We start from the raw sequence: 21,758 nt of genomic DNA on the forward strand, positions 1-21,758 counted from the left end.
GCTCTTGCTTCTAGAGAGTCTCTTCCGCGTCGTAGAAAGGATGAGAAGCTTCCTGTGAAGAAGTCAAGACCTGCTCTTTCTCCTCGCTCGCCTCGCTTCGTTCGTTGGAGTCTCCCTCTAGAGTTCGTTCTGCTCCCCAGCAGCTTCCTTAGAAGGACGGTGAGAAAGTTCGTTTCTCGACTCTCAGGATGTAGATATCTCCCGCTCGCAAGGTCTTCGAATGTTCGCAAGCGAGTGGTGGACGCTGAGCGCGCTTCTGTGCAAGTGGAGCGCGCTTGCCGTTGCCGCCAAACGCGCACCTGTGTTGATAAACGTGCACCAGTGGGCGGCAGCCGCGCGCTGACTGACGCTCGGCGCGCACCAGTGGAAGCCAAGCGTGCACTAGTGACGCTCGGTGTGCGCCAGTGGACGCCAGGCGTGTGTTAGTAGATGTCGAGCGCGCAACCTCCCCTGTCGGCGCCAAACGTGTGGATTCGGACGCCAAAGCGCGCGCTGGTGGACACCAGTTCCTCACCAACGCAAGTTCAGGGGTGGATGAAGGAACCTTCCTGTTTTCGTCAATTTTCTTCAGAGTTTCCTCCTACTTCTCCAGTTTCTGAGGAAGGAGTTAGCGATAATTAGTAGAAGCAGAGGAAGAACAGCAACCAGCTCCTGTCTCATCGGACTATAAAGTTTTGATGCGTCTCCTACAGTCGGAGTTTGGAGAAACTTTTCAACCGGAAGCCCCTCGTACTCCCCCTTCTCATTCTCTTCTTTTAAAGCATCGAAGGCATCGGGGTTCGTTAAAATGAAGAAGTCGCTTTCCACGAAGCAAGCGTTCCGGCCGGAAATCCATGAGTGGATGGAGAAGAGGAAAGCGTCAGGAAAGTCCTCTTTGGCTTTACCGCCATCAAGACTCTGCGGTAAAGGAGGCATGTGGTATGAGACGGGAGAGGACGTAGGTGTTAAACTACCAGCCTCTGCTCAAGGTGATTTCGGGAGCATCGTGGACGCCTCCAGAAGAGCCCTTCTGTCTTCATCAAAAGTCACTTGGACCCATAACGAGTTCGACTTTCATCTAAAAGGCCTCTTCAGGACTCTAGAGGTCTTCAACTTTCTCGACTGGTGTCTTGGAGTTTTAGATGCCAGGTCAAGGAGTTCTGATTACTATTAGTCTGGGGAGCTGTCCAGTGTACTTTCTTTCTTGTATGGACAAGGCCGTCAGGGATGGTTCTGAGGAGTTGGCTACGCACTTTAGCTCGGGGATTCTCAAGAAGAGAGCACTCTTCTGTAACTTCACGGCCAAATCCGTCTCTCCAGCGCAAAAGGCGGACTTGCTTTTCGCTCCGTTTTCAGACCATCTCTTCCCCCACCCCCAGACTATGGTTAAGGACATAGCATCAAGCCTTCAGGAGAAGGCAACGCAAGATCTTCTGGCTCAGTCTTCTAGAAGGCCAGCAGCTGCTTCATCTTCTGGAGTTTCGTTTACCAAGAAACCGAAGCCCTTTCGTGCTGGATCTTCCTCGAAAACAGCCTCCCGAGGAAGAGGCTCTTCAGAGGGAAAACCCCTGCTCCGTCAAAGAGTAGGAAGTGATTTGGAAGTCCTTCAGACGCGGTAGGAGCCAGGCTTCTACGGTTCGCGAAAGCCTGGGAAGAGAGAGATGCCGACCCTTGGTCGCTGGATGTTGTGAGGAAAGGTTACAGGATCCCGTTCTTGAAGTCACCCCCGCTATCCTCAACACCAAAGGATTTGTCTCCCTCTTATCGAGGAGAGAAACAGAAAGTGCTTTTCGATCTGCTGGAACAAATGATCAAGAAGCAAGCGGTGGAACAGGTCTTCGACCTGGAATCTCCAGGATTTTACAACCGTCTGTTCCTGGTGCCGAAACATTCGGGGGGGTGGCGACCCGTCCTCGATGTCAGCAGCCTAAATCTCTCGTTATAAAGAAGAAATTCAAGATGGAGACACCTCAATCGGTGCTGTCAGCTTTAAGACCGGGGGATTGGATGGTCTCACTAGACCTCCAAGACGCGTATTTTAACGTCCCCATCCATCCCCAATCAGGAAATACCTGCGATTTGTCCTGAAGGGGAAGGTATTCAATTCAGGGCACTTTGCTTCGGTCTGACCACAGCGCCGATGGTTTTCACCATTCTGATGAAGAACGTGGCAAGGCTGCTTCATCTGGAGAATATAAGGATCTCTCTCTACTAGACGACTGGCTTATTTGAGCTTCATCGCGGGACCGGTGTCTGGAGGACCTACACACGACAATGACATTAGCGAAGTCCCTGGGCTTCTAGTAAACCTCGAAAAGTCGCATTTGACTCCTTCTCAATCTTTAGTCTATCTGGGGATTCAGATGGACTCAGTGGCTTTTCGGGCTTTTCCGTCCCAGGGGCGACAACTTCAATGCTTGGAAAAAGTGGCGACCTTTCTGGGGAAGGAAACATGCTCGGTGAGGGAATGGATGAGTTTGCTGGGGACCATTTCCTCACTGGAGAAGTTTGTTTCTCTGGGAAGGCTGCACCTCAGACCTCTTCAATTCTTCCTAGCCAACAGTTGGAAGAACAAACAAGATCTGGAGGCGATCTTGTGTTTAACGAGAGAGGTGAAGGATCACCTAAGTTGGTGGTCAGATCCACGGAAGCTCGCAGAAGGGCTCTCCCTCAAACTTCGGAACCCCGACCTAGTGTTGTTTTCCGACGCGTCGTCCACGGGTTGGGAGCAACACTAGGAGGGAAAGAAGTGTCGGGCACCTGGAGAGGGGAACAGGTGTCCTGGCACATCCAATCTGAAAGAGCTGTCAGCGATTTACCTGGCTCTCAGGTTCTTCCAGGAAGAAGTATCCGGCAAAGTCATTCAGATCAATTCGGACAACACCACAGCACTGGCATACCTAAGAAATCAAGGGGGAACTCACTCGCCTTCTCTGTTTGCCATCGCAAAGGAACTCCTTTTATGGGCGAAAGCGCAAGAAGTCACTATCCTGACAAGGTTCGTGTCAGGAGTACAAAATGTTCGAGCGGACCTTCTCAGTCGACGAGGACAGCTTTTGCCGACAGAGTGGACCCTTCACCAAGAGGTTTGCCAGTCGCTGTGGGACCTGTGGGGCTGTCCACAGGTGGATGTCTTCGCAACTTCCAGGACGAGAAGACTTCAACTCTATTGCTCCCCAGTTCTGGACCCGGGAGCAGTCACAGTCGCAGTAGACGCCTACTTGGAGTTGGTCGGGGTCTAGACATATACGCTTTTCCCCCGCTCAAGATCCTCGGGGAAGTGATGAGGAAGTTCGCGGCATCGGAAGGAGCGAGGATGACACTCATCGCCCCCTTCTGGCCGGCAGCCGACTGGTTCCACAGAGGTGATGTCCTTCCTGGTAGACTTTCCGAGGACTCTTCCCTTAAGGAAAGATCTACTCAGACAGCCCCACTTCGAGAGGTACCACAAAAACCTCCCCGCTCTGAGTCTGACTGCGTTCAGACTATCAAGAAGTTGGCCAGAGCGAGGGGTTTTTCAAGACCTGTGGCGAAGGCGATTGCCACCGCAAGGAGGCCCTCCTCAATCGCTCTGTACCAATCGAAGTGGGCTGTCTTCAGATCCTGGTGCAGGAAGAAGGGCATTTCCTCCACCACAACCTCTGTGAGCCAGATAGCTGACTTCCTTCTTTATCTGAGAGAGGAAGTGAAGTTGGCTGTTCCAACTATTAAAGGCTACAGGAGCGTGCTTTCTTGTAGTTTTCTTTAGGCCACAGAGGACTCGATTTGACTAATAATAAAGACATTCATGATCTCATTAGATCGTTCGAGACTAAGAAGGTCGTCCAGCCTAAAGTACCCTCGTGGAACTTGGATGTGGTGCTCAAATATTTGATGTCGAGTCACTTCGAACCGCTTCATTCAGTTTCTATCAGGAATCTGACGAAGAAACGATCTTCTAACCGCTCTGGCGACGGCGAAGAGGGTTAGCGAAATTCAGGCCATTAGCAAGCAGATTGGGTTTTCAGACAGTAGTGCGATTTGTTCTTTAAGTCCCACGTTCTTAGCAAAGAACGAGAATCCTTCCAACCCGTGGCCGAGGACCTTTGAAATCAAAGGGTTGTCAGATATAGTGGGAAATGAACGTGAGAGATTCCTGTGTCCTGTCAGGGCTCTAAAGTTCTATCTGCAGAGGACTAAAGCTTGCAGAGGTTCATCTGACAATTTGTGGTGTTCAGTGAGGAAACCGGATCTTCCTATGTCGAAAAACGCACTGGCGTTCTTCATCAGGAATACGATTAAAGAAGCGCATGATAAGTGCAGTGATAGTGATTTGAAGCTTCTGAAAGTGAAAGCTCACGAGGTGAGAGCTATTGCTACTTCGGTAGCTTTTCACAAAAATATGGCGCTCAAAGATATTTTGAATGCCACATTTTGGAGAAGCAATTCGGTGTTCGCTTCACACTACCTGCGGGAGGTGAAAGTGACATACGAAAATTGCTTCTCCCTCGGACCATACATTGCTGCAGACCACTGTTTTGGGGGCAGGAGGTAACACTCATCCTATCCTTAGGGATTAGAGGGTTTTTAACTCGTGTTTTATGGTTGTGGGGTGACCGCCTGGGGCGGGTCTCCCTTCCATTAGCTTAGTTAAGTGGGATACCTTTGGTAAACTAAGCCAGGTGGTGGTATTTTTGTCTCGTTGCCCTTATTAGTATGGTCCATGGTCTAGTCACGTCGTGGTCTCTCCCCTGTTGACAGATCATCTGGAGTGCACCAGCTTCATAGGTCTCTACTTGCTGCAACTCTAGTAGCACAAGCAGACTTACGTGGCAGTAATCACGAAGCCAGCTATGCTAACAGGTAAGGAACCAAGATATCAAATATCTGCATATATGTGTTTCCTAAATCCTCTATTCTGTCTCTCCCACCACCAAAGGTGGGATTCAGCTATATATATATCTGACAGGTAAGTTGCATGAACAAAATGATATTGTAATGATACAATTAAGTTTGTTCATACTTACCTGGCAGATATATATAATTAATTACCCGCCCACCTCCCCTCAGGAGACAGTGGAAATAAAAATTATGAATAGAAAATGGGAATGGTTCCTGATACCCGCCTCCCAGCGGCGGGAATGGGTACTAACCACCTGACTCCCACTACGTGTGTCGTAAGTTTTAAATTCTGTCGGTCGTCGGAAATTATCAGCTATATATATATCTGCCAGGTAAGTATGAACAAACTTAATTGTATCATTACAATATCATTTTTATGTAAAGTTAAGTGTTAAGGTTTTGTTAATGTGTTTCGTAAAGTTTAGTTTATGTTTCCTGACATTTTTAATGTGTTTCGTTAAGTTAAGTGTACGTACTACGTAACAAATTTTCTGCCGTTTGTCCTCCTCTGTCGCCACTCTCGAAGATAGCCTCACTCGAAAGGCAAGCTTCCACATTTTACTACATACGTACGTATGTACGTACAGTATTTCTTGTATACAATGTACACTAATAAACTTTATTTACAGGTACATACATATTAGTACTACTAGTACGTATTAAGTTAGGTATTGAATGGTCCAAATTATTGTAGTAATTCATTGTTTATAGGTCATTTTAGCTTTATTATGAAATTTACTGGGGTGTTTTTGGAGGCCGCCTCAGAACGGATTAATTTCGTATCTCGAGATACCACTGTACTTTAAAGTGTAAGCACCCACTTGAAGATGGCTGAATTTGTCAAGAGCTCAAAAGGAAAGCCAGTGCTCCTTTAAACAGATTTTTATTTGTCAAAGATAAGTGATGAACAAAACATATTGGAAATGTAAAGATTTAGAAAATCAGTGCAAATGCCAAACATTAGTGATATGCAATGATAGACTGTTCTGAGAGAACATAACCACGCAGGCAATCCTGTGAATGTGGAAGTTTATCTATTTATGAGTAAAGCGAGAAATAAAAAAAATATTCAAACCTATGTGGAATTTTTGAGAAGACTAAAATTCTTCTCCCTAACTTGTTAGTCGATTCGATTTTAACAGATTTTGAAACGTGGCTGATAAGTTCAGTCACCGTAGAATTTGCATCATGTTCTAACTATGGTTGCTTTGTCTATTTTGGTCAATACATACATAGGGAAGTTTGTGAATATGGACCCAGATCATATTTTGGCACTGATGCCCAATGTGCTCTGAACATCTGCATGCTTTTAGCTCTTGCATTTCTGCCACTGAGCAAAGTACTGGCTTTTATTACCCCTGCTATTATTGTTAAAATTATTGTTACGGTTATTAATAATATTTTTATTATTGATAATATCATCAGAACAGAAAAAGAAAATATAAAAAAAAGAGAAAAAATATGAAAATATTAACATATTGTTTGTCAATCTTGTATTTGAAGAAAGTGTATGAAACCAACTTTTTGATGTTTTGACTTTCTAAGTAAAACACTTTCGAAGTGAATGCACTTTTGAAGTTTTTGTTTTCGAAGAATTGTCTGTAAATCTATGGCGCCATATCGCTGATTTTATGGCACTAGACAAGTGCCATAAAACCGGATCGCCATTAACTGAGTCCGCTGATAACCGAGGACTGCCTGTACGTTGTACTATTGGGTATCCTTGTTTAGTAATGATAACTTTTGATTGGCTGGGGTCCTTGGCTAGGACTCATCATGTCAGGGGGTCCTTGGTATGGCCAAGTTTGGGAACCACTGATCTAATCTAATACAGTAAAGTATACTAGTTTGACAAGTGAAGTTTTAGTATACATTTACTGTATTAGATGTTAGTAAGATGCAGGAAATAGTAATTTTGTTTACATATAGTTCAACTGGGCATCTCAGGAGTTGAGAGAGGTTTCATTGCTCTCAGGTGATAGTGGGAGATTTGGGTAACAAGTATTTGTTGTTATCGAGTTGTGTGAGCTTAAGTTTTATATTAGGTGGCTTCTTCACTTCTTGATGTCTTCTATTTGTATTTTAGCACAGTTTTTAGTTTTTTCATAAATTATAATAACTAGGTTTTTTATATATAGATTTCAGATAAATTTAATTCCTGTCAGTAGAACTCGGAATTATACCTAGTTATTGGCCAATAAGAGTAATTTCCCTGTCATTGATATATGTATAACTTTTGATTAATTTCCAAGACATGAACAACAAAAATTAATATGTTGAGTGTGCTGAATCTATTCCTTTCATGCTTGATCTTTTTTACAGGCTTGAGGACACAGCTACATATAAACATCAGATTTTCCTTTTGAGTGTGTAGTATTCAGTCCTTGAAGAAATTTAGTGACTTCAAGTGAAAAGTGAAGTTTGATCTTTTTCATTTTCATTTATGATCGTATTTAATACTATACTAGTTTATTAAAGTTTATAATCTCCCTTTTTAGTTATTCTTGAGTTTTTTTCAAATATGGCTTGCATATCAAGTTTATTTTTGCTTATCATTTGTTGTCAAATTGGTCAGTACTCAGTGTTGAGTCTTAATATTACCCAGCTTGTATTTGGTGAAAATACTAAGTACTTGCCAGCGGCCTTTGGTGATTTTAACTCAGATAAACTAACTGATATGTTTGTAGTGACTCAAGATGGAAGAACCTTGAAAGTTTTGATGTCTCATGCAGAGTCCCCTTTATTCCGTGAGCCAAACCCTCCTGAAGGTCCATCGTGCACATATAAAACACTGAAAATAGTGAGTGTAGTTCCTGGTGATTTTGATGGTAATGGTGCAATGGATGTGATGATTGTTTCATTAGGTAGCGTGACTAAAGTTTATGATATTCATATTCTTTGGGGAAGTTTGAGGAATATGACCCTTGAATGTGGCTATGAAGATTCTCCCCTTTTGAAGTTATCAGGACAACCTCTGGTAATGGATATGAATGGAGATATGATACCAGATTTGTTTGGGGAAGATGAAAACGGAACAAGAAAATTTTGGGTGTTTGGTACAGACCGAAAGCCTCCAACTCCCCACTTAATGTTTGCTGATGGAAGTGAAAACCATCCAAGGCTGAAGATCCCAAGCTCACATGCCTTTGTTGATCTGAATAGTGATTTGGCTGCTGATCTCTGGATTACTGCAAAAACTCAGTTTGAAATCTGGACTACAGCTGAAGGAGTGTATCAGTTGAATGAAACTATTGACTTTCCTCCTGATGTTGGGTATATTGGCCAAACATCCTTCGCTGATGTCAATCTTGATGGAAATATTGATGCTGTGGTACCGGTATGTTTTGACAAAAACACAGTGTTGTGTAAAAAGAATTCTGTCTTTATCTATGATTTTATCAAAAAAGAATGGATTCAGATAGATGTCATTTTTGAGGATCCATTAGGTAATGCCTGGTCATTTGCTACCAGTTCATTAGGGGACTTGTATACAGAAACCACAACACTTAGAGTTGGTGACTTTAATCTAGATGGCTATCCTGATTTCTTGGTCACACTCTTTGACCAGTCTAAAACACCTCGAGTAGTTTTGTTGGAGAATATCAAGTGCAGTGGAGATTCTTGCAAGTATCATCGTAATTTTGCACCAAAGTGGGATTTGTTCAAGGATTTTGGAAGAACAGTTCTGGGAACTTTCTTTGACTTTCAAGAAGATGGTACTTTGGATGTGCTGCTTGTTCAGAAGACTTCTGACAATGAATACCAGCTTGGTGTGTATAAAGACGCCACAGAATATGATGCCGTCTTTGTTAAGGTTAGTGCTGTTGATTAAAATGTATTTTGTTCATGCAACTTACCTGTCAGATATATATATAGCTGATAATTTCCGACGACCGACAGAATTTAAAACTTACGACACACGTAGTGGGAGTCAGGTGGTTAGTACCCATTCCCGCCGCTGGGAGGCGGGTATCAGGAACCATTCCCATTTTCTATTCATAATTTTTCTGTCGCCGGTGTTGATGAACATCTTTTTTGTTTTACAGCACCTCCGTCTGGATTTGGAAACTTTTTGCTACTTGAGTATCCCTTTTGGTTCTTTTTTGGATTAATTGACTTGGATCGGTGGCTAGGCACACGTTATTAGTGGATTGATTTGATTTTGGTTTGGACTTCTCTTGGATAATATGTCAGGGTCTAGTACAGCTAGCGCTAGGTTCTGCTCTAGGACTGATTGTAGAGGTAGGCTACTGAAAGCTTCAGTAGACCCACATACGGTATGTAAGAGTTGCAGGGAGCATGAATGTGTGTATGAAAGCCGTTGCAAGGAGTGCGAAAGATTAACAGATTCTGAGTGGAAGGGCGTATGATACCTATCTTAGGAAACTTGAAAAGGATAGGTTAAGGAGGTCTTCCTCCAGGAGTGTTTCAGGTGCGCAAGAAATTAATGTTTCTCCTGTTAACCCTCCTTCTGTTAATGCTCCTAACCCTGTAGTTTTGCCTCCGGGCCCTGAAGCAGTGTCTGTAGAGAGTAATACTTTATCCTTAATTTTGGAGTCGATTCGTAATTTAGAATCGAAAGTGTTGGCTCTTGAGAGCAAAAGTGATGTGCAAAAAGTGCAGTGATACCCTTGTGTAGTGGAGGGTGCGTCAGATCGGCCTCGTTTCGCCTCTAGGCCTGGACCTCTGCTTGACTCCCAGGACCTGGGGAGGGAGCATGTCGAAAGCCGAAGGAGGGTTACAAGGAACCCCCACCGATCTGGCGTGCCTTCGCAGTTACTGATGAAAATCCCCAGACTGCCAGGGAGCGTGCACGGGCACGTCTCCTCAAGGAGTGTTTTTCGTCATCGGAGGCTTCATCCCCACGTAAAGGGTGGAGTTCTCACGGTGCTTCCCGTCCGCTGAAAAGGACGGCGCGTGATATTGACGCTTCACGTCCTAGTTCTCCGAATTTGCGATCTTCTCCTGACAGTGCGTTCGCTGCTTTTCCGCCGCAGAAAAGGCGTAGAGAGTCTTCGGACTTGGATTCGGTTAGTTCGTGCGAGCGATACAGTCGCTCTAGAGCTCGGGAGGAGGCCGTACCTAGGAGGAGGAGGGAGGCGTCCCCTCGCCGCTCTCCTGCTCACAGGATCAGTCCCTCCCCGGAGCAGGAAGATTCGCCAACCAAGAGGATCATTCAGTCACTGCAGCAGCAACTTCAGGACGCTCTTGCTTCTAGAGAGTCTCTTCCGCGTCGTAGAAAGGATGAGAAGCTTCCTGTGAAGAAGTCAAGACCTGCTCTTTCTCCTCGCTCGCCTCGCTCTTCGTTCGAGTCTCCCTCTAGAGTTCGTTCTGCTCCCCAGCAGCTCTCTAGAGGAGGTGAGAAGTTCGTTTCTCGCTCTCAGGATGAGATATCTCCCGCTCGCAAGTCTTCGAATGTTCGCAAGCGAGTGGTGGACGCTGAGCGCGCTTCTGTGCAAGTGGAGCGCGCTTCCGTTGCCGCCAAACGCGCACCTGTTGTTGATAAACGTGCACCAGTGGGCGGCAGCCGCGCGCTGACTGACGCTCGGCGCGCACCAGTGGAAGCCAAGCGTGCACTAGTGGACGCTCGGTGTGCGCCAGTGGACGCCAGGCGTGTGTTAGTAGATGTCGAGCGCGCACCTGTCGGCGCCAAACGTGTGGATTCGGACGCCAAGCGCGCGCTGGTGGACACCAGTTCCTCACCAACGCAAGTTCAGGTGGATGAAGGAACCCTTCCTGTTCGTCAATTTTCTTCAGAGTTTCCTCCTACTTCTCCAGTTTCTGAGGAAGGAGTTAGCGATAATTTAGTAGAAGCAGAGGAAGAACAGCAACCAGCTCCTGTCTCATCGGACTATAAAGTTTTGATGCGTCTCCTACAGTCGGAGTTTGGAGAAACTTTTCAACCGGAAGCCCCTCGTACTCCCCCTTCTCAATTCTCTTCTTTTAAAGCATCGAAGGCATCGGGGTTCGTTAAAATGAAGAAGTCGCTTTCCACGAAGCATGAGTGGATGGAGAAGAGGAAAGCGTCAGGAAAGTCCTCTTTGGCTTTACCGCCATCAAGACTCTGCGGTAAAGGAGGCATGTGGTATGAGACGGGAGAGGACGTAGGTGTTAAACTACCAGCCTCTGCTCAAGGTGATTTCGGGAGCATCGTGGACGCCTCCAGAAGAGCCCTTCTGTCTTCATCAAAAGTCACTTGGACCCATAACGAGTTCGACTTTCATCTAAAAGGCCTCTTCAGGACTCTAGAGGTCTTCAACTTTCTCGACTGGTGTCTTGGAGTTTTAGATGCCAGGTCAAGGAGTTCTGATACTATTAGTCTGGGGGAGCTGTCCAGTGTACTTTCTTGTATGGACAAGGCCGTCAGGGATGGTTCTGAGGAGTTGGCTACGCACTTTAGCTCGGGGGATTCTCAAGAAGAGAGCACTCTTCTGTAACTTCACGGCCAAATCCGTCTCTCCAGCGCAAAAGGCGGACTTGCTTTTCGCTCCGTTTTCAGACCATCTCTTCCCCCAGACTATGGTTAAGGACATAGCATCAAGCCTTCAGGAGAAGGCAACGCAAGATCTTCTGGCTCAGTCTTCTAGAAGGCCAGCAGCTGCTTCATCTTATGGAGTTCGTTTACCAAGAAAGCCTAAAACCGAAGCCCTTTCGTGCTGGATCTTCCTCGAAAACAGCCAATCCCAAGGAAGAGGCTCTTCCAGAGGGAAAACCCCTGCTCCGTCAAAGAGTAGGAAGTGATTTGGAAGTCCTTCAGACGCCGGTAGGAGCCAGGCTTCTACGGTTCGCGAAAGCCTGGGAAGAGAGAGATGCCGACCCTTGGTCGCTGGATGTTGTGAGGAAAGGTTACAGGATCCCGTTCTTGAAGTCACCCCCGCTATCCTCAACACCAAAGGATTTGTCTCCCTCTTATCGAGGAGAGAAACAGAAAGTGCTTTTCGATCTGCTGGAACAAATGATCAAGAAGCAAGCGGTGGAACAGGTCTTCGACCTGGAATCTCCAGGCTTTTACAACCGTCTGTTCCTGGTGCCGAAAACATTCGGGGGGGTGCGACCCGTCCTCGATGTCAGCAGCCTAAATCTCTTCGTTATAAAGAAGAAATTCAAGATGGAGACACCTCAATCGGTGCTGTCAGCTTTAAGACCGGGGGATTGGATGGTCTCACTAGACCTCCAAGACGCGTATTTTAACGTCCCCATCCATCCCCAATCAAGGGGAAATACCTGCGATTTGTCCTGAAGGGGAAGGTATTCCAATTCAGGGCACTTTGCTTCGGTCTGACCACAGCGCCGATGGTTTTCACCATTCTGATGAAGAACGTGGCAAGGCTGCTTCATCTGGAGAATATAAGGATCTCTCTCTACCTAGACGACTGGCTTATTCGAGCTTCATCGCGGGACCGGTGTCTGGAGGACCTACACACGACAATGACGTTAGCGAAGTCCCTGGGGCTTCTAGTAAACCTCGAAAAGTCGCATTTGACTCCTTCTCAATCTTTAGTCTATCTGGGGATTCAGATGGACTCAGTGGCTTTTCGGGCTTTTCCGTCCCAGGGGCGACAACTTCAATGCTTGGAAAAAGTGGCGACCTTTCTGGGGAAGGAAACATGCTCGGTGAGGGAATGGATGAGTTTGCTGGGGACCATTTCCTCACTGGAGAAGTTTGTTTCTCTGGGAAGGCTGCACCTCAGACCTCTTCAATTCTTCCTAGCCAACAGTTGAAGAACAAACAAGATCTGGAGGCGATCTTGTGTTTAACGAGAGAGGTGAAGGATCACCTAAGTTGGTGGTCAGATCCACGGAAGCTCGCAGAAGGGCTCTCCCTCAAACTTCGGAACCCCGACCTAGTGTTGTTTTCCGACGCGTCGTCCACGGGTTGGGGAGCAACACTAGGAGGGAAAGAAGTGTCGGGCACCTGGAGAGGGGAACAGGTGTCCTGGCACATCAATCTGAAAGAGCTGTCAGCGATTTACCTGGCTCTCAGGTTCTTCCAGGAAGAAGTATCCGGCAAAGTCATTCAGATCAATTCGGACAACACCACAGCACTGGCATACCTAAGAAATCAAGGGGGAACTCACTCGCCTTCTCTGTTTGCCATCGCAAAGGAACTCCTTTTATGGGCGAAAGCGCAAGAAGTCACTATCCTGACAAGGTTCGTGTCAGGAGTACAAAATGTTCGAGCGGACCTTCTCAGTCGACGAGGACAGCTTTTGCCGACAGAGTGGACCCTTCACCAAGAGGTTTGCCAGTCGCTGTGGGGCTGTCCACAGGTGGATGTCTTCGCAACTTCCAGGACGAGAAGACTTCAACTCTATTGCTCCCCAGTTCTGGACCCGGGAGCAGTCGCAGTCGCAGTAGACGCCCTACTTTGGAGTTGGTCGGGTCTAGACATATACGCTTTTCCCCCGCTCAAGATCCTCGGGGAAGTGATGAGGAAGTTCGCGGCATCGGAAGGAGCGAGGATGACACTCATCGCCCCCTTCTGGCCGGCAGCCGACTGTTCACAGAGGTGATGTCCCTTCCTGGTAGACTTTCCGAGGACTCTGCCCTTGAAGGAAAGAATCTACTCAGACAGCCCCACTTCGAGAGGTACCACAAAAACCTCCCCGCTCTGAGTCTGACTGCGTTCAGTCTATCAAGAAGTTGGCCAGAGCGAGGGGTTTTTCAAGACCTGTGGCGAAGGCGATTGCCACCGCAAGGAGGCCCTCCTCAATCGCTCTGTACCAATCGAAGTGGGCTGTCTTCAGATCCTGGTGCAGGAAGAAGGGCATTTCCTCCACCACAACCTCTGTGAGCCAGATAGCTGACTTCCTTCTTTATCTGAGAGAGGAAGTGAAGTTGGCTGTTCCAACTATTAAAGGCTACAGGAGCGTGCTTCTTTAGTCTTTGGCACAGAGGACTCGATGTGATTATAATAAAGACATTCATGATCTCATTAGATCGTTCGAGACTAAGAAGGTCGTCCAGCCTAAAGTACCCTCGTGGAACTTGGATGTGGTGCTCAAATATTTGATGTCGAGTCACTTCGAACCGCTTCATTCAGTTTCTATCAGGAATCTGACGAAGAAAACGATCTTCCTAACCGCTCTGGCGACGGCGAAGAGGGTTAGCGAAATTCATAGGCCATTAGCAAGCAGATTGGGTTTTCAGACAGTAGTGCGATTTGTTCTTTAAGTCCCACGTTCTTAGCAAAGAACGAGAATCCTTCCAACCCGTGGCCGAGGACCTTTGAAATCAAAGGGTTGTCAGATATAGTGGGAAATGAACGTGAGAGATTCCTGTGTCCTGTCAGGGCTCTAAAGTTCTATCTGCAGAGGACTAAAGCTTGCAGAGGTTCATCTGACAATTTGTGGTGTTCAGTGAGGAAACCGGATCTTCCTATGTCGAAAAACGCACTGGCGTTCTTCATCAGGAATACGATTAAAGAAGCGCATGATAAGTGCAGTGATAGTGATTTGAAGCTTCTGAAAGTGAAAGCTCACGAGGTGAGAGCTATTGCTACTTCGGTAGCTTTTCACAAAAAATGTGGCGCTCAAAGATATTTTGAATGCCACATTTTGGAGAAGCAATTCGGTGTTCGCTTCACACACCTGCGGGAGGTGAAAGTGACATACGAAAATTGCTTCTCCCTCGGACCATACATTGCTGCCGACACTGTTTTGGGGGCAGGAGGTAACACGGTCATCCTATCCTTTAGGGGGATTAGGGGGGTTTTTAACTCGTGTTTTATGGTTGTGGGTGACCGCCTGGGGCGGGTCTCCCTTCCATTAGCTTAGTTAAGTGGGATACCTTGGTAAACTAAGCCAGGTGGTTGTATTTTTGTCTCGTTGCCCTCATTAGTATGGTCCATGGTCTAGTCACGTCGTGGTCTCGCCCCTGTTGACAGATCATCTGGAGTGCACCAGCTTCATAGGTCTCTACCTTGCTGGCAACTCTAGTAGCACAAGCAGACTTACGTGGCAGTAATCACGAAGCCAGCTATGCTAACAGGTAAGGAACCAAGATATCAAATATCTGCATATATGTGTTTCCTAAATCCTCTATTCTGTCTCTCCCACCACCAAAGGTGGGATTCAGCTATATATATATCTGACAGGTAAGTTGCATGAACAAAATGATATTGTAATGATACAATTAAGTTTGTTCATACTTACCTGGCAGATATATATAATTAATTACCCGCCACCCACCTCCCCTCAGGAGACAGTGGAAATAAAAATTATGAATAGAAAATGGGAATGGTTCCTGATACCGCCTCCCAGCGGCGGGAATGGGTACTAACCACCTGACTCCCACTACGTGTGTCGTAAGTTTTAAATTCTGTCGGTCGTCGGAAATTATCAGCTATATATATATCTGCCAGGTAAGTATGAACAAACTTAATTGTATCATTACAATATCATATTTTTTAAAGAATTGTTAATTATGTTTAGTTATTATTCTACTTCTTTTAGCTTGTTATTTTATTGCCTAGCAGTTAATTTGATTGGGTTATGTGTATTGTTCCTACATGATATACAAGCCTTCGCTCCTTTACATGAGGGATTACTTTCAGCGTAGCAGGGATTACGGCTGTTAAATTCATGAACAAGGTGGTTAGGCAGTAACTACCGTGCCTACCCGCCTGACTGGATGTAAACGCTCTACTTTCCTTTCGGCCGTCTTCCAATGAAGACGTAGTTTTGTGAGCTCTTGCTGACTGGCCGTTGATCATTTTCCCAGTGGGATCTTTCAATTTTTACTTTTTGAATAAATGTATATACGTACTGTGTTTGATATTAATAATTGATTCAGTTTAATAATTGATATGCAAATCCACTTTTTATGATAGCCTTGATAGCTGCCTTTCTACTTTGTGTTGAGGGTCAGCGACCAAGGTATGCCAACATCTTTATTGGTAGTACATATTTTTGCCCTTTAACGTGAGGACGAGACATGTATTCATCTGAAATTTATGCTTATGCTTTGGGAATTAATGAGGGGAACTTCAGAGATTTGTTCTTTGTTTTTACGGGTAAAATCTCTTATCCTTCATCCTTTTGCTTAGCTATCTGATGAAGGTAGAAGAGAGAGCATGTAGTTGGTGTTTGGGGGATCTCTCATTTCGGATGGCGGTGCCATTGGATGCAAGAGGAGTATCCTTATTACTTTAAATCATATTTTCTTTCTTTTACAGGCTAACTGTGGTGATAGTGATTACAGCAGTAGATGGTTGGATAGCTCTTTGTTTTGGTTATCCTAATCTTGGAATTGTATCTGTGACTCGTAGCATGCTGTGATATTGGTCTTCGAGTGCGTGTACTGATCCCCTGCTGGAAATCATATTCATTTACCACTGCTATCCTGGAGTTACGTCACTGGACAAAGCCTTAGCCGCTGCCCTGTGATTATTAATTATTCCTTATGGTAAATATACCTCATCCTGTAGAAGAAGTCTTGCAGAATTTGGAGAAATCGAAGAGGAAGAGAGTTTGTCAAGTGTCATCCTCCTCCTCTTCGAAATCATTATAGTATTTTCATCAGTCTCCACCCCTTCGATTTCTAAGGCTCCTTGTCGAAGAAGGAGAAGGTAGTCTCCCCCCTAAGAAGCGTTGTCACGGGACTTCTAAGGGTCGGCCTCCTCAAACTGAGGAGGCAGTTGGGTCTTCTGCTGACTCTCCCATTCCTTCATGAACGGGAACCGTCACGCTGTCCCCAGGGGCTAGCATGTCGGGAACCATAGAAGCGCACTTCTGCTGCTAGTCCAAGAGGTTCTGCTCCTAAGACTAGTTCCGTATCAGGCGCTTGTTCGCAAGTCCCCGAGTGCACGTAAATCTTCAGATTCGCGTGCATCCAGAGTCGGTGACGTTGAGTTCGCTCACAGTCATGACTCGAGCACAGGGTGGAAGAAAGGAGCGAGTTGCTCACGTGACTCGCGCCTTGTCAGTGATCGCTCTCGTGGTGATTGCTCGGTTCCCAGGGTTGACATGACGGTCCCGCGGGACCATACAAGCAGAGACTGGTGGAGGCTCCCTATCCGGTCCTCTTGAGAGGTTTCGGCCTTGACGAGGACTTGGACGAGTTGGAGGACGGTATCAGCTCTCTCCAGTCAGCTGCATGCTCAGCCCCACCCAGACGACTGTCACGTTTGCGTGACCGACCATTCTCGGTGGCGACAGACGTTTCATCTGCCGTACGAGTTTCATAACCCTCCTTGGGAAAGCGTTTTCTCCAAACAATAACGCTTTCCTAGACTTGCTGAGCGTCCACCACCGCGGTTGACGTGACTCTCCCTCTCCAGTGAGGTGCTCACTCAGCCCCACCCAGATGACGGTCACGTTCGCATGGCTGACCAGTCTCTTTGGTGGCAGACGGTTTGCCTGTTGCACAAGAGTTTTGTAACCCTCCTCGGGAAAGCGTTTTCTCCGGACAGGAACGCTTTCCTAGACTCGTGGAGCGGCCATCACTGCAGGTTGATGGTTGCCCATGACTTGCTTCTCCTGCTAGTTCTGCCAGCAAAGCGAGCGAGAGCATCCAGTCATCCTCCCCTATTCCCTCTACGTCCTATGGCTACGCCGGGAGGGGCAAGGTGAATAGGAGGGATCCTGCACAGTGCTCCCCATAGAATTCGGCTCCTACCGGGTGTACGTCCACATTGTTGAGGAAGGATCTTATATGCCCGTTCCTCCTCGATTTTTATGGGAGTTGAGGAGGCCCCCCACTCTTTTGACGAAATTCAGGGGTCTCGCTGAGCGCTTAAAATTCTTTGGAATTTCTAGCACTCTTCGAGTGTTTTGGTCTTCTATGATCTGCAAACACTTGGGCGAGACGAAAATTCCTGATAATTGTTATTACGATAACTGGGAATCTCGTCGAATGCTCGAATTCCTTGGAATTTCTGGCATTCTCAGTGTTATGGTTTTCTGTGATTTCCAAACACTCTGTCGAGACAGACATTCCCAGTAATTGTCATTATGAAAGTCGGAATCTCGTTAAGCCATTAAATTCCTTGGAATTTCTAGCGTTCGCAGCGTGACTTGGTTATCTGAAATTTCCAAACACTCAGGCAACGGGTATTCCCAATGATTATTGCAATAATCGGGAATCTTGCCGAGCGCCTGGATCCCTTGGGTTCGTTGGAGCTTGCCGAGTGCTCGGCTTCATCATATTGCCGAGTACGAGGGCGAGAAAAGGCTTGCCTGATTATTATCATACAAGAGTTGAGTTTTTCCCCGCCAAGCGTGAGAATTCTTATGAATTCTAACGCCCGCCAAGTGCTCACTATCACAAGTACTTGGATAGCGAGACGAGTCTTTACCAGTACAGATGAGTCTGTTTTGGAGTTATGTAGAGCTTAGAACTGCATGCAACACCTTCTGGGTGAATGGTCAAGTACTGTCCTTGTGTATTGGACCTTAGGGTCTGAACACGTAGGACAGAAGACACACAATCCCTCTTATTCTTCTTCTCAGAGCTTCGGCCTCGAAGGAGAAGAATTAATTGGGAAGAAGTGATAGTTCTTCTTTGATGATTACCACTCATAATTATGTAGTGTTGATCGGCTCAGTTCGCTCAGCTCGGCTCGACCAGACAACTCGATCTGCCGATCTGAGTGCTTGTCTCTAACGAATGAACTCTCTGCTCTTGATCGGTGCAGTTCCTTGCCATGAGATAGCACCCTCCTTTCCTGTGTTGCAGCGAGTCTTCAAGGGGTCATCGTCTTTCGTCTTCATCATCTGACGCCTCCTAACCTCCCTTTTCAAAGGTTTCCACGTCTTAAGAAGAGGAAGGTATTCTCCGCCCCTTGCGAAGTCTCGCTTCAAGACTTCTAAGAGTCTGCACCCTTTCCGTGGGGAGGAATTAATTGGCTCCTTCTGGAACGGGAACCTGGACGCTATCCATAAATATAGTGTCTCGGGAGCCCCAGGAGTTCGAACCCAGGTTTGTTCTCTTGTCTCTGGTTCATGGAACTGGGGCTGCGTCGGGTCATACATCCATAGTCAGTGATAGGCAGTCTTTTCTCCATCACGATAGTGGCGCAGGACAAGAGAAGGAACAGAGCCGCGTTGGTGGCTCTGACCTACCTGTGAAAGCCAGGAATGGTTATTCTTCAGGTGCCAAGATTGATGTTGCTGTCCCTCGGGACAAGGCATCTTAAGGAGATAGGAGGAGGTCCTCTGTGTAGTCGTCTTCATGAGGTTTGATCATGGAGAAGATAGATACATAGTCAGACGTGGTAAGTTCTCGCCAGCTTTTACAGCATTTAACTCCGGTCAACTTTCGCTTGTGTTTGCGCGAATGAAACGGTTGTAGGATTGAATGCTTAGTTTAACAGAGTGAGAACATCGCAAGTTAGGGAAGAGCGGGCAAGAACAGTCAGTCCTCCTCTCTTTTTTTCCCCTCTACTTCCTGGTTATACCAGAATGAACAAGGAAATAAGAGGAATTCTGTGGAGTCTACTCCTCGGAATTCGAACCCAAGAGACTATGTTTTTGGTTCGATCTTAGGATCTTGCCGAACATATGTCTATCCGTTCAGGATGGATAGCACCGAGAGGTTTTAATGCCTCTCCAGTGCTACTGATTTGGGAACAACCAGTTCGGCTTGAACTAGTTGTCTTCGGTGTCCTTTTATCACCGTAGAAGTCTCCCTTTGGGAAAGCTTCACCTTCGCTCTCTTCATTAGAGAATGAAGGCAGTCTGCTTCTAGTCCTGATTTTTGTCCCTCGAATGGAGAAGAATTAGGCTGGAGTGCAATTTACAGGAACCTACAATTATACTATGTATAGTATTTCTCTCGCGACATGCTTCTGTTATCAGTTGCATTGTCTGAGTAGTAGGCACATACCTGTAAGTTAACTCTTCTGGTATGTGACAGACGAATAGTACCTTCTCTTAATTAACCTGGAACTCAGGAAAGCCTTTATGGCTTCCCAAGAGTTACTGGTTTTGATTTTGAGATAACTAGTGGTATTGTTTCCCAACAACACCGCAACATGTGCATTATCACTAAATAGGAGGGTTTTCTTCCCTCCCATTTCGGTTAAAATGCAGATGCTCGAGTGTATCTTTTTTGTGCTTGATAGATCTAGCCAAACGCATTGCTACATGGAATGGACTACCAGGCAACTCTCAATGACAAGTTGCATCTCGTCTATGGTATGCGGTTCTAGAGGTAAGAAGGATGCAAGAGTGAATGGCCTCTCACCTTCCCCACCTCGTCCTTCTACTCCTCTTTCTTCGGGTTGAGGATAGGACTTGAACTCACACTGGCTGGTTGGGCGATTGATGCGGTAAGCTTACACATAGTGCTTCCTTTCTATTTTCTTATCAGAATCATAGAAGCAATCCTGCTTCTTCTTCTAGCAAGGGGAAGAAGGAGACTGGCAATAATGCAAACCCTTCCCAGAACTTTGCATTAATGCCTCTGACTCTTAAATATTCTTCCCAGCCCATTTTCGGATGTGTTACGATTCCTCACTCATTTCGAAAAGGCCCAGAAGTCTGACTCTTGATCATGCAGCTCCTATACTCCGATCAAGTTGTCAGAGGCAGGGCACTCATCCTTGCTCTTGCGACCAGGAGGAATAGCCCAGGTGTGCTGAACTCCAGTCAGTTCTAGAGGCTCACTCAGATTCCTCCCACCAATCAGTGAGTCTTCCTCATGTAAAGGACTGAGGGTTTGTATATTGTGTAGGAACAAATCACAATTTTTGAAAGTAAATTGTATTTTTCCTAACTTTACAAACCTGAGGTCCTTTACATTACCCCTCAATCTGAACCTGGGCTGAAAGGCAAAGTGGAGTCTTCACATCCGGCAGGAGGGCCTACCCGCCTGCCACATGGTAGTTACTGCCTAACCACCTTGTTCAAGAATTTAACGGCCATAATTCCAGCTACGCTGAAAGTAATTCGTCATGTAAAGGACCTCAGGTTTGCATAGTTAGGAAAAATACAATTTAAGAATACAATTTACTTTCAAAAATTGTGATATGTATTTGTAGATGAGAGCATATAGTATGTACTGTGTAAAAGTACTGGTTGATCATGTTAATATTCATTATCAAATACAGATATTGCCATTACTAAGGAAAACATACTTCATGTCTTCATTTTATTTATTTGCATAATAAAAATTCTCTCACAATATAGTACTTCATCCCAACACTTCTCATATAGGTACTAATGCTTATTATTGTCAGAGAATTTTCTTGGATACATTTTTCCTTTGTGTAACAGCTAGTTTTAACTTTTGTCATCATCAGTATGAAAAAAGCAGATAATAATTAGTGGTTGTTCCTATTACCAAAGCTTATGCTTAGTCACATTCATGAATTTAAAGTAATAACTAATTTTTCAAGGAAATTCCTGTGATGATAAACTTGTTCTTACAAGAATACAAACCTCTCTGTGTTATATTGATATACCCCCAGCAACAGCTGGCCTGGTTATTGAAACTTGCTAACAAGGTGGTTAAGTAAGGCCAAATGAGTGAGGGGTTGGTAAGCTACCCATTCACTTGACAGCTGGCATTCACTTTTTCTTTGTTTGCTTTGCTGCTGTTAAGATGTTTCTGCTGCTGTGAACTCTTATCATGGCTTTTGTTGGAAAGACTGATTATTATTATTATTATTATTTTTTTTTTTTTTTTTTTTTTTGTTTTTTTTTTTTTTTTTTTGCTTTATCACAGTCCTCCAATTCGACTGGGTGGCATTTATAGTGTGGGGTTCCGGGTTGCATCTGCCTCCTTAGGAAGTCCATCACTTTTTCTTACTATGTGCGCCGTTTCTAGGATCACACTCTTCTGCATGAGTCCAGGAGCTACTTCAGCTTCTAGTTTTTCTAGATTCCTTTTCAGGGATCTTGGGATTGTGCCTAGTGCTCCTATGGTTATGGGTACAATTTCCTCTGGCATATCCC

The 21,758-nt window shown here is 45.7% G+C and overlaps 1 protein-coding gene across 2 annotated transcripts in view; it reads left to right on the plus strand.

Moving 5' to 3' along the window:
- The window catches only part of LOC135212182 (T-cell immunomodulatory protein-like), a 178,362-nt gene that overhangs the window by 35,055 nt on the left and 121,549 nt on the right, over positions 1 to 21,758 (plus strand). The window contains exon 2 of one of the 2 annotated variants that reach the window (XM_064245628.1): positions 7,183 to 8,674. The exons of the other annotated variant lie outside the window; for it this stretch is intronic. Within the exon in view, the coding sequence (XP_064101698.1) occupies positions 7,382 to 8,674 (1,293 nt within the window). The 5' untranslated portion in view covers positions 7,183 to 7,381. The remainder of the gene's footprint in view (positions 1 to 7,182; positions 8,675 to 21,758) is intronic. 2 annotated transcript variants of the gene reach the window in all.

This window comes from Macrobrachium nipponense, chromosome 40 (assembly GCF_015104395.2).
Source record: "Macrobrachium nipponense isolate FS-2020 chromosome 40, ASM1510439v2, whole genome shotgun sequence".
Lineage (NCBI taxonomy): Eukaryota > Metazoa > Arthropoda > Malacostraca > Decapoda > Palaemonidae > Macrobrachium > Macrobrachium nipponense.